Consider the following 13,792-nt stretch of genomic DNA (forward strand, 5'->3'; position numbering starts at 1 on the left):
ACCTACATTGGCTCCCAGTACGTTTCCGAGCACAATTCAAAGTGTTGGTGCTGACCTTTAAAGCCCTAAACGGCCTTGGTCCAGTAAATCTGAAGGAGCGTCTCCACCCCCATCGTTCTACCTGAGGTCCAGCACTGAGGGCCTTCTGGCGGTTCCCTCACTGCGAGAAGCCAAGTTACAGGGAACCAGGCAGAGGGCCTTCTCGGTAGTGGCGCCTTCCCTGTGGAACACCCTGCCACCAGATGTCAAAGAGAACAACAACTACCAGGCTTTTAGAAGACATCTGAAGGCAGCCCTGTTTCGGGAAGCTTTTAATGTTTGATGTATTATAGTATTTTAATATTCTTTTGGAAGCCGCCCAGAGTGGCTGGGGAAGCCCAGCCAGATGGGCGGGGTATAAATAATAAATTATTATTATTATTATTATTATTATTATTATTAGTCTCTGTACCTGTGTGTTTGAACATATCTTAAGACATGAGTCTGTATCATCCATATTTATTTATTTATTTTGGGGGGGGAGGACAAGGCCAGTGCCTGCAGAATGGCAAGGGAGAATGAGGCACTGCCAAGCCAACCTCAGACCCTCCATGTGCCCCTATTTCTCAGGGATAGCCCCAGATTTACAGAAACCAACCTGGTTTCTGCTTTGATCCCAGAATGTCCTGCTTTTCCTTAGGACGTCCCTATTTTGATCAGAGAAATGTTGGGGGGTATAGAGTTATGCGACCCCCGAGATAAGGAGATAAGTAACTATACAAGCTTTAGAAGACATCTGAAGGAAGCCCTGTATGGGGAAGTTTTTTTTAAAAAATGTTTAATGTTTTATGATAAATTAAAAAAAATTGTCCAGTAGCACCTTAAAGACCAACTAAGTTTGTTCTGGGTATGAGCTTTCATGTGCATGCACACTTCTTCAGATACCATGCACATGAAAGCTTATACCCAGAACAAACGTGGTTGGTCTCTAAGGTGCTACTGAACAATTTTTAATTTTTAAAATTTATTTCGACTGCATCAGGCCAACACAGCTACCTACCTACCTGAATGTTTTATTATGTTTTTATATATGTTGGAAGCTGCCCAGAGTGGCTGGGGCAACCGAGTCAGGTGGGCGGGGTATAAATAATAAAATGATGACGATGATGGAATAGGACACCTGCCATTTTACTTGCAACCAGCCGAGGTGAGGGTGGGGCGGCTCTGCTTCTCATTGGCTCTGCTTCCAACTAATGCTGGTTCTCTGCCCTCCCAGTTCCAGTCGGCACCAGTCACCACTGGCTTCATATTTATGTACATAATTCTGTGTCTATTAGCCAACTGTTAAGAGAAAATACTTGATAAATAGTCCATGTTTTCTTATAGCTTTCTCTTGATAAATCAGAGGAGAATGGGGGAAAGTCTCAATTCTGCAGACACAAGCAACCAGAACCACAAAAAATAAGGAACTGATGTTCCCCAGCACAAATCAGTCTTATAATGGAGGAGGTCAGGTGTTTACTACTCTGGGGTTGACCTTGTCAGAGTTCTGAGATTTATCAGTCCTGTCCTGGAATTATCAAACTGCTGTTGCAGACTCTTTCTCCCTGTTCTCAGAAGAACCATAAAGTTTGAGAAAGAGCTGTGTACAGAAGGGAAATCTTTCCTTTCCCCCCTTTTTGCTGTTCCTGGAACTTTGTGAGCTGTTTCCCCCCGTGTGTGTCTGTTCTCTGCTATTCAGTTATTTGCACAGGAATAAACGTTTAGTTCTGAAAGTATGTTAAGAACAAAGCGGCAGAAATTGACTGGAATTTCCTTCATTTTCATCCATCTGGCTTTCATTGCCTGCTCCTCTTTCCTCCTACTCACCCACCCACCCAAATCTTTTTAGCACATGCTGACCAAAGATGCAGGGGGGGATATTTCAAAAAAATATAATTCATAACACCCACCGTGGAAATCTTTCATGCACTTGGTAGCACTCCCTGTCTTTCCAAAGACTACTCATGCCTTCACGGTTGTCAAGAAACAAGATTATGTTATAAGCCATGCATTTAAGAAAGGTGTCAAATGCTGCTTATATTAAGTCAATGCACCTTTTTACAGAACTATAAAGATTCAAGGTACATCTCTTATTTCAAATGGCAGTGCTGGTTAAGTTGCATGGACACCACAAAAAACTCTAAAAATCTTTTAAGGGTGCAACTGAAATCCCTGATCTGCCATGCTAGGATGGTGATGGGTACCCTAGACTAGAACAGCCTTATCTTCTGCTGCCATTGACTTCCCTCTCCCACCCACCAAAAGTACAGGCAGAGCTGGAATTACCACTGGCGGTCCCAAACCCAGTTGCAACTTTCCTTGGTGTAACCCTCCTAGGGTATGAACTCACCAAAGTACCCCCTTAGAGTGCTTCAAAAATCCAAGCGAGTGGAATAATATGTTTCTGGTCAGTACAAATTCCTCTTCTGTTGAAGAGGGAAATTGTTTCAGTTTCATTGATGGCATGCTTTAGCTTATGAAGTCATCTGCCAGAGATGCTTCAGAAAGAGAATATCCTATCTCAAGGGGAAGGGGATTTGTCTGTTGCCTGCCTGCTGGTAATCCTCTCTGCACTGATGCATCTGCAAAGGGACCTCTGAGCATATGCCAGTACTGTGCACAGGATTCTGGGGTTCAGAGGTGTACACTAAATTAATGTGAGCCTAGAATGCACCCAACAACATTTGCTTCTAGGGAAACTTGAAGAAATCCCAGTGTTCCTTGAAATGCAGTTTGTAAGACGCTGGATCAGAACATTCATTGCCTCATTTCTAGGGCAAGGAAACTATGATTCTATAGTTTACTCCTGACTTGCAGGAAATGCAGCATTAGTAGATATATGGCCGAAAGATATCCATGTGGTAACATGAGAATCAGATGCATCCCTCACCCAGCAAATGTCTGAATTTTTTTTAAAACCAAACACTTGTGCGAACTTTTCACGTGTGGACAATTTCACACACTATGTTGACTTTGCAGCAGAAAATAATAATTATATGTGGAAGGGAGGTATGCGTTGGGAAAATGTCCAGGAGCTTCAGAAAACTGTGGTTCCTGTGTATTTTCACAAGCGCACCCCTCCTCCACATGTTACAGTGGTCTCAAAAGGGAGACACACTAGTTGGTTTGCTATTGAATATATATTGAGCCAATTTTGCTGCGGCACATTTAAGGGATCACAGAAGATGAAAATCTGATTGCTGAACCAACGTCTCAGCAAAAGTTGAAGCCGACACCTGCACAACGCTCTTATGTTTAAATATATTTAATTCCGCAAGCGTTCTGTATTAAGCAGGCCTCAGAGTTCTCACACTCAAATGTTCTCTGTTTCAAAAAGAACCCGAAAAAAGGACAGAGCAAGTAAAAGCAGGGCTGTTTTCCTTGCTCCTATTTCTTCCCACTTTCCTTCTCAGCTGGGGAGACTAGCCAATATGGTACTGAAGATACCACGGCTGAGCACTTGGTAGGAAAGGAAAACATTCTCGGCAAATCCTGGGAACTGTAACTTGCCCCTCACAAAGCTATCCTTTCCAGCAAGCTTCATTGAACTATAGTTCCCAGGATTATCTAGGTGTGGGTGAGTGCTTTAAATGTATGTTATGTATGCAGCCCCTGGCTCAAATGTACACTTGGCTGCAATGTTTGCTGGCTAACTTAGGGCTGGGAGAGAACTGTGTCTGAAATCTTGTAGGGCCATTGCTAGACAGTGTGGATGATACTGAGCTACATTGACCAATGATCTTACTCAGTATAAGGCAGCCTCCTCTGCAAGCCTACAGCGTTTAAGGCACAGGCAGATGGGCAGGCAGGAAAATGAGTGAGGCCTCTGGCGAGGAAATAGATGAGAGGGCTTGCTTTGGAATCCACCCTAAATTTGATGGAATTTCTGAGCCTCCAGCTACCTACATACTAACAACCCTGAATAGATTCAGGTGAAACAATTCAATCATAAATCAGTGATATATGCCAGCATAAAGGGACCCCTGACCATTAGGTCCAGTCGTGGCCGACTCTGGGGTTGCGGCGCTCATCTCACTTTATTGGCCAAGGGAGCCGGCGTACAGCTTCCGGGTCATGTGGCCAGCATGACTGGCGAACCAGAGCAGCACACGGAAACACCGTTTACCTTCCCGCCAGAGCGGTACCTATTTATCTACTTGCACTTTGACATGCTTTTGAGCTGCTAGGTTGGCAGGAGCAGGGACTGAGCAATGGGAGCTCACCCCGTTGCGGGGATTTGAACTGCCGACTTTCTGATCGGCAAGTCCTAGGCTCTGTGGTTTAACCCACAGCGCCACCCTCATCCCATATCCCAGCATATGTTGTCCCAATTTTGCTAGATTCAGTGGCCCACCTCAAATACTATTTGGTATAGCGAGAATTTAGTTTCGGGACACTATAGGCCAACAGTTCTTCTTCTTCTATATAGTGACTGGCTAGCTCAGTCGGCAGAGGGTTGTGGGTTCAAGCTCCACGTTGGGCAAAAAAGATTCCTGCATTGCAGGGGGGTGGAAGAGATGACCTCAGGGGTCCCTTCCAACTCTACAATTCTGAGACATTATGATTCTGTGACTTCTATATGCCTAACTGAAGAAAAGAGCAAAGCCTACCTTGGGGGGCAAGGCTCCAGGTTACAAGCTTTCAGCAACTGTGGGGGACGCTGGCTGCTCACGCATAGATTTTCATCGGCAAACTCTCTTGTCTGTTTATTCAGGCAAGCCACTACTGCCTCTTGAACACCTGCAAACACACAGACACACACACACAATTACGTCAAAATAAAATTTAATGTAACAGAATCAGGGCGGAAAAATCACAGTCAGCGCCAGGAGAGGAAAGTGCGGACATGGCATCGGCAGGGGTCCTTCTGAGTTGTTGTGGAGTTCATTGCCTCCGGGAGATGAATTTGATACTCCTTGCTGTCGACAGGGCAGGATCACACCATGCTGCCACCCATGGAACAGGAAGGGAAAGCATAGTGTCAGATGTTGGGAGATCTGTTCCTTGTTACATCCTGTACCTGTATTAGGGTTGCAAAGGAACTGAAATTTCTTCACTGGCAAGCGGCAAATAAAAAAACAAAACAACCCCCACAGCTTTCGAATTCTTTTCTGATTAAGAAAACATCTCAATCTATTCACATTACAGTTCTTGGTTTACTCGGTTCATTCTTTCTGCAAAGAAACACAGCTATGGAACCATTACCTCCTGCCGCTGAAAGTTGAGTGCCCACACTTTTTAAAGTTTCTAGCTATGGAGCAAATGGTCTATGCACCAGGCGACACCGACAGCAGCATGGCCCTGTTCTCAGAACACCTGGAATAAGGTGCAGGTATTGGGGATTCAGGTTCTAAGCCTATCTGCACAAACTAAGGTCCAGTAAATCATCATCAAAACCTTTTATTGGCATCACATACAAACATCCAAAACAAATCAATGCAGAATTTCCACTTCCTCAGCGGCACAAAACATTTGCTAAAAGAAAGGAGACAGAGCAGTCAATCGTCACATCTCTTGGTCTCCAGGGAGTTCAGACGTCTGCAGTGTATTTCGACAACAAAAAATGAAATTCCAATCTTTAAAAAGGGTGATAAAAAGCTGCCATCGAACTTTCAGCCAATAAGTCTATTGTCAAACATCGGGAAAGGTCCAGTAAATGCAGGTGTAAGCGGAACTTTGCTCCACCAAGCTAAATGGAACTGAAATGGCTCAGGGATTAATATCTCCTAACAATGTTGTTACATTCCAGCTACAACTATAAGACCAATGCAAAAAAAGAATAAGTTTTTTAAAATGCTATTTACAAATATTAAATTCACAGTGCAACCCTGTACCTGTCTTCACAACTGAGTTCTATAGGGTTTCCCTTCAGATAACCAGACATAGGATTGCAGTCTTAGGGCCAAACCAGGTACTTGCATTCTGCAGCGAGCAGCTATGTTATTTAATTTTTATGGTGGGGGAACTTCTCATCAGAGCCACAGGACATGGGAAAGGAAGGTTTACCACACCCTGCAAACATGAATATTGTGAGGGGTGTGTGTGTGTGTGTGTGTGTGAGTGAGAGAGAGAGAGAGAGAGAGAGATGGAGAGAGGACACTTCCTATTATTATACAGCCCTTTCCATAGGAGATATAGATGATAGATAGATAGATAGATAGATAGATAGATAGATAGATAGATGATAGATATTTCCAGCTAGTGTGGTTCTGTATACAGTTCTGAAAAGCTACTGACAGTGCAGTTATATCTCAGAACTCAGGGCAGGTTAAAAATCCCCAAACTATCATTCTGCCCCATTCCCAAACGGGTTTTGCAGCACATGTTGAGATTTCCCGCACATTTGCATAAGCAACGCCAGAAAAAGGCCATGACAAGTGTAATCCATCCGTTGCCTATGTCTTGGCATCCACAAAGCATCCACAAATGCTGGGCCAGATATGTTAATTAAGTGAAGCTAAAATATGCAAATTAACTGCAGCCCTCTAATATGTTTCCAGTGTTGTTCTCGGTGTGTTGACATAAAGTAGCCTGCCCCAGGCCTCAGGAAACCAGATGCAAGGCATTGTTTTCTCTGTGGTGCGAGGCGAATGGGCCGCCTTCGCCCATGTGGCTAGACTGTCTCTGGGTAATTCAGGGGTCATCCAGTTGTGATTACAAGGCTTTATGGGATGGCAATGTTTAGCTTAGGAGAAACCTTTGGCATCACCTCCACCACAACAGTAAAAGCAGCAGCAGCAGCAGCAGCAGCAATGTAGAGGTTCACCCACCAAAGCACCAAACCCTTTTGAAGATGACAGCATATTTACAAAAGCATCAGGCAAGCCTGAGAAGCCATGCTGAATGAGCAAAAACAACACTGCCACATGCATGGAAGCTACAATGCCTTGATTTATTTTTGTTTTTAACGCCAAAGCTTAAAAAGAAACACACCGCCTCTTTTTATAGTGCAGAATCAAAGCACTGCTCTTCAAAACGCTCCTTTGCTTTTCATCAGAGTCACAGAGCTGTGAGCACCAGCAGCCCTTGCCTGGCTTTATTCCCTATGGGCCGCTCGCCGGATAATGCAAAGCACTATCGCACCGTTGCACCACCAGCACCTCACTCTGAGCTGCAATGTTGGTCCGTAAACATGGGCAGGTATTCATGGGCAATGCAAAAAATTCTAGTCTCCCAAAATAAACGGCCAGGGACAGGTGCAAGGGACTAGAAGCAGAATGAGATCCGACCTTCAGGGTACTCCATGCACTACATTTTTAGGTGTCTTTCTGTGGTGACCACCAACAAACTGACACCTAGGAGGAAATGCAGCTCCAAAAGGAAGGGCAAAATAGACCAACCATTTGCATGAAATATGCATATTGGCACCTGTCTGTTTCGTGAGACAATGGAGGAATGTGCCTAGGTCAAGCTGTTGGAAGGTAGTGGTGCCTGCTGTGGCTGTAGAGACTAATACAGGAGAGACATGTTTTGTTGAAGCCGGGTGTGATGGGTCTGGAAGCCTTTCTCAAGGAATGCCTCTGTTCACTCACAGATATATTTACAGTCTTTATTTACATACAAATTTGCAGGGTACAGAACATAGCTTCATGCGTCCGAATCCTCGGTAGCAGATCCAGGAAGTGGGAGCTTTCTGCTCCTCCTCCAGCAGACCCTTTCGGAGAGGTGAGCCATTGCTGCAGCTGCCTTGCCAATCCACTTGTCCAGCTCCACATATGCATATGCTAAACATAAATCAACTGAGCTGGTCATGATGTGAACACATGACCGTTGTGCTTGCTGTCTAGAAACTAAAGGTTGATGGGCAATTTGAAGGTCACCACTCTCCCTTCTTAGGATTTGGCCCAGAAAGCCCTTCTTCAGAATAAGGATGCTTTCAGATAGAGGACTTTCCTCCTTAAAGCATTATTATTATTATTATTATTATTATTATTATTATTATTATTAACCGCCCTTCATCCAAAGATCTCAGGGCAGTTCACAGAAGGATATGCGATTACTAGATATACGCTTAAAATTATAAAGTGTGAATGCAACAGACACATGCTTGCAAACACGAAACACTTCTTTAATAAACATAATTTCTCTTATCTCTAGTATCTTAATCTGTGCCCTGTGGGACAGATTAACTCCCATCAGCCCCAGCCAGTATGGTCAATGGTCAGGAGTGATGGGAGTTGCAGCCGAAAGCTCTGGAAAGCACAAGTGTGGGGAAGGGTTAGAGGCAGCACTGGAGAAAATCCAGGGTGGTTTTTTGCACAGGCTTACTGCAGGCGGTAAGGTCTATGAGAGTGAAGAACAAGATACGGTGAGGATACACTCAAAGGTGTGGTAATAATGGGAGATGCTATTATTAAAGCAGCAGTCTTCCTAACAAGTTCACAGTGACAGGCTGAAGCCCATGGTGATGAGGTTATTGTCTCGTTTGTCATTGTATTACACATTTTTGTGTTGCGTGGTGAGTTCCCGCCTCCCCGCTCAGAAATAAAGACACGAGACACGAGAATTCGGGTTAATGGCTCAAATTAGGCCATAACTTTATTGATTACAGGAATTGAGTGGTATTGGCTTAGGCATTGGTCCTATCAACTAACCAGCTTCAGCCTGCTTGCTTGAAGACCGGTAAGGTTAACCACCAGTAGGGGAAGTCCCACTGATGCACATCAACTAGGAGCTCCCCCGGGTCCACTGCTCGGGGGGGTGCTGTGGGCCCACACCTCCACAGGCTTAGGACAAGGCCACGCCCCCCCAAAAAAACCTGGTCAGCTGAGGTGCAGGAAAGAGGGATCCTCGGCCGCGCCAGCCTTAAATTAGGCAGGCCATGCCTCCCGGGCCAGCCGATTGGCTGGCCAGGGGGGTGACGTGTCCGAGGATTCCCCTGAAAGCCAGCCCCCGCGTGTGGGGGGAGGGGCGTGAAGCCCGCATCCCCACCTCCTCCCTAGCTCGGAAGTGACTTTTTTGTACTGTAAACTTCCAAGTGGTTAGAAAATGGAAGTTTCAGATCACTATTCACCCATCACAGCATGCGAAAACCTCCTTAGCAACTCCAGTCTGCCGTAGTTACGAACGTTTTCAAGCAGACTTCCTTGTGAATTCATAATGAAGTCAGAACTAAACCAATGAACTATTGTGTCCATTCATTTCAAGAGGAAGACAGGGTTTTTTTGTAGTATCCTGTGACCTCAGACCATTCTCTGGCAGAAAGCACTGCTCTGAACTATGTGCTCCTTTATGCAGTTTTAGAAATGATAGGTAAAGGTAAGGTAAAGGTACCCCTGCCCGAATGGGCCAGTCTTGACAGACTGTGGGGTTTGTGCGCCCATCTCACATTTATTGGCCGGGGGCCAGCGCTGTCCGGGGACACTTCCGGGTCACGTGGCCAGCGTGACATCACTGCTCTGGCGAGCCAGAGCCGCACACGGAACGCCGTTTACCTTCCCGCTGGTAAGCGGTCCCTATTTATCTACTTGCACCCAGGGGTGCTTTCGAACTGCTAGGTGGGCAGGCGCTGGGACCGAACAACGGGAGCGCACCCCGCCGTGGGGATTCGAACCGCCGACCTTTCGATCGGCAAGCCCTAGGCGTTGAGGCTTTAGCCCACAGCGCCACCCGCGTCCCTTTTAGAAATGATAGGTGAGCCCATATTCTCCCTTGTCCTCAGACAAAACTAGAAAGTGGCAGGGAGAGATAGATAAGTAAAGGTGGGGACCTCCTATATGAAATGGCAACGGTGCATTTCCATTCTAAAAAAACATTTGCTTGTGTTTCAGACATTTTTCAATAGCTAGTAAAACATTCGAGATGCAGCACAGAACCAAGTAGCATGATAGTGATTTTTCCCACTTGGAATTTTAGGATTAGATCTTGCAGCTTCCAAGACAGATGAATTCAAAAACTGGAAAATACATATAACGAAGAAGCTGTACATTCCTTTCTAATGAGAAAATAAGCTGCTCAAAATGGGACGCAGAAAACTCCTGGGTTTTCCACTTTCCAGGGTATTTGAGGCTCGAGTTTTAAAAATTATTGCTCACAATTTTAACATAATGAAGCTGGGTTTGTTTTTCCTTGAAAATCCCTGAAGTTTATGGCTGGGAAATTAAACTGCTACACGGAGCAAGGGGAGGACATGAATCTAAGTAGCTTTCAGTTCACTTTCAATATACCATCAAATAGGATTTGCTGTGTTTATATCTACCAGAATAGCATAATTGTTACATGATACTTGATGACAGCAGTGGAAGACGCAGCCACTTCATGAAGACTAAATTGTTAACTGGTTCCTTCTGGCTGCTACTCCTTCGAGGGTGAAGGGCTACTTCTACATGAATCAAATTTCATCTCCAGAGAGCACAAGAACAATAAAATTAACTTGATCTGTCATGCAACTGTGGAAACAAAATGATTATTTGGAACCTATTTATTCCATTTTAATTTGCTTAACAGAAAACGTTTCCCCCCAAAACATTCTGAATGCCAGTCATTTCGCAAACAATCAGATGGCATTGAATGGATCAAAGAAATGGTTCCTGCTACAGCCACATATTATCAGGTACAATAAATGTAACAAGAGATGCCGCTCCCAAGTTCTCTGTGGCAATGCTGTTCAGCAGACCGAGTGCTGGATGTGAATTTAACTCACGGAAACAAGTGGTTGCCATACAATGGTCTTTATTTCCTACAAACCACTGCACTTTGATATGGAGTAGGACTGCTGCAATGTAGAGCCCGCGGTTCTCACAGTGTGTGTTATGGGCCTCCCCAAAGCGGTGTGTGGCAAGCACAACTGCCTCCCAGTTCAGAACAAATGTGGACTGGGGTCAGGAGCGAGAGGACAAACATTTCTTTTTCAATCAGTGCATGTCAGAAGCAGCACATCTGCTTGATGAGATGGTTGACAGCCAATGATGAAGCTCTCTATTTTAAGTGGCTATCTTATTTTAAAAGATGCTGCGGTACTGTGTTGACCCGATCCCTCACTTTTCTAATTATTATTATCCCTCACTTTTCTAATGATTAGGAGTTGCTGCCGGGACCATGTAACACCGGTCCTGAAAGGCCTACATTGACTCACAGTACATTTCCAAGCACCAACACTGTCATGGTCTGGTTCATGGGCGATCAAAGTCCTGCTGGGGGCAAGATGGCGGGGTGGGAGCAGGAATGGGGATCCAGAAGTCAGGAGCCAAGAATCCGAGGGTCAGAGAGCCAGGAGTCAAGAAGCCAAGAGTCTGAGTGTCAGGAAGCAAGGAATCACAAAGCTGAGGTTCAAGGATCAGGAAGCAAGAAGCCAAACGCAGCAAGGCAGGGAGTGTGTTGCTGTGGCAAAGAGCCGAAGGGAAATGCTGACCTTATATCCCTTCCCGGCTCTTGCCACCAGGTGCTGTGAGTTACCAATCGGCCTCACCTGTGCGGCCGCACCTTGCCTCTTCAGAACAAACTTAGGAAGGCCCCAGTCCTGCAAAGACCTGTTGGTCACAGGGCCTGGCTCCTGCACGCACTCCTGACAAACACTTTGAAGCCCTAAACCATGGGTCGGCAAACTAAGGCCCGGGGGCTGGATTCAGCCCAATTACCTTCTGGATCCGGCCCACGGACAGTCCAGGAATCAATGCGTGGCTCAGCAGGTGGCAGTGGGTGCCAAGGAGATCATGGTGGAGCCTCTTTCCTAAATGGGAATGGAGCTTCCAGCCCTCATAACCTCTGGTGCAAAATTGACTGTGAGAGACCCAGGAGGACGCCCCGCTCAGCACCTGAGGGCCCCGATCCTGCCACTCACCACCTGGCCCAGGGTGGGGCCTGATGGGCTCTATAAAGGACTGCTGCCACCGCTGCTGCTGGACAGAGAGGGCTCCGTTTAGTTTAGTTTAGTTTAGTTTAGTGCTTTTTGTTTAAATTGCTGTTATTTTTTACCTATGTGATTTTAAACTGTGATATTAATGCTGTATTCTTAGTTTTAAATTTAGATTTATGTGGAAATTGTTTCCCATTTGGTTGTGTATTTTTTTGATGTGGTTTATTTATTGTTTATGACTTTTGGAATGATGTAAATCTTGTTATGCTGTAAGCCGCCTTGAGCATTGTTTTTTAAACTGTTGAAAGGTGGCATGTTGTTGTTGTTTAGTCATTTAGTTGTGTCCAACTCTTCATGACCCCATGGACCAGAGCACACCAGGCACTCCTGTCTTCCACTGCCTCCCGCAGTTTGGTCAAACTCATGCTGGTAGCTTTAAGAACACTGTCCAACCATCTCGACCTCTGTCGTCCCCTTCTCCTTGTGCCCTCGATCTTTCCCAACATCAGGGTCTGTTCCAGGGAGTCTTCTCTTCTCATGAGGTGGCCAAAGTATTGGAGCCTCAACTTCAGGATCTGTCCTTCCAGTGAGCACTCAGGGCTGATTTCCTTCAGAATGGATAGGTTTGATCTTCTTGCAGTCTCAAGAGTCTCCTCCAGCACAATAATTCAAAACCATTCTTCTGCGATCAGCCTTCTTTATGGTTCAGCTCTCACTTCCATGGAAAGGTGGCATACAAATAAAAAATGATGATTCTCCAGCTACCTGGAGATAAAAAATGATGATTCTCCATCTCTAGGCATGCACTCATTCCATGCCTGTACTCATTCCACTTTGAGTTTTGACCTGGGTTTGGCGCGAAAGACTACACCTGGGGCTTCTTCTGGATTCAAGAAAGCATGTTGACCTGCTTTCACAGCTCTGTAAATTAGGGTTGCCATACGTCCAGAATTTCCCAGACCCAGCCGGAATACGGCCTTCGGAAACAGTGTCTGGGAGGAAATAGCTGAAATGTCCAGGAAAACCCAGACACATGGCAACCCAGGTTGAAAGTCTAGTTTTTGGTGCAACAACTTTTGGGGGAGGGGATGGCTCAAGAACTTTGCCCCCCGCAAAGGCTCAACAAGGTTTGTGTCTGGATTTTTACTTTTTGAAATATGGCAACCCTATGTAAACTGTGTATGTGTCAGATTTGAGCGATGCTGCAGAGATAAATGCTTTCTGTGCCATTTTTAAACCTACTTCCCTATATTTACCTGAGAATGAGGTAGTAAGGGAAAGCGATGTTTTGTTCTGATAGGGTACAGGAAGTGGGATAACCAAAGGAAGGAATGAATAATTATGAAACATTCTTCACTTCGTGATAAAAATGTTCTTTTTCTATCATGCACAAGTTACTGCATTTTTCGTTCTATAAGACGCACACCAGACCATAAGACGCACCTAGTTTTTGGAGGAGGAGAACAAGAAAAAAAATATTCTGAATCTCAGAAGCCAGAACAGCAAGAGGGATTGCTGCGCAGCGAAAGCAGAGATCCCTCTTGCTGTTCTGGCTTCTGGGATAGCTGCGCAGCCTGCATTCGCTCCATAAGATGCACACACATTTCCCCCTACTTTTTAGGAGGGAAAAAGTAAGTCTTATAGAGGAATAAATACGGTACTCAGAACCCATGAAATGCAAGCCATTTGTTACAATTCCTGTGTGGAAAACCCCCAGCTTCAGAGGAGCTAAGGAATTTTAGGAACGGGACGTTTCTAATGGACGTGATTTTCATAAGCAATTAGCAGAAAATGACTGAGTAGACCCAAATGGATTAGACACCATGTACATTAAACAATTCTCATAATATGCATAAATGGTGACCCTCCTTAACTTTTAACCTAAGTGCCAAACTTACTAGCTCCAGGCAATCTTTTCGCTGGTTATTTTTGCCATATGTTTTCTCTCTCTCTCGTTTACCCTGCACCGAGATCCAA

General features: G+C 45.2%; 1 protein-coding gene across 3 annotated transcripts in view; it reads right to left on the bottom strand.

The window, feature by feature from the left end:
• ADAMTSL1 (ADAMTS like 1) overlaps nucleotides 1-13,792 on the bottom strand; it is a 486,607-nt gene that overhangs the window by 85,975 nt on the left and 386,840 nt on the right. For all 3 annotated transcript variants that reach the window (XM_082204524.1, XM_082204522.1, XM_082204523.1), the window contains one exon: nucleotides 4,632-4,761. In XM_082204524.1, the coding sequence (XP_082060650.1) occupies nucleotides 4,632-4,761 (130 nt within the window). The remainder of the gene's footprint in view (nucleotides 1-4,631; nucleotides 4,762-13,792) is intronic.

The sequence above is a fragment of the Podarcis vaucheri genome (assembly GCF_965113315.1).
Source record: "Podarcis vaucheri genome assembly, chromosome: 17".
Lineage (NCBI taxonomy): Eukaryota > Metazoa > Chordata > Lepidosauria > Squamata > Lacertidae > Podarcis > Podarcis vaucheri.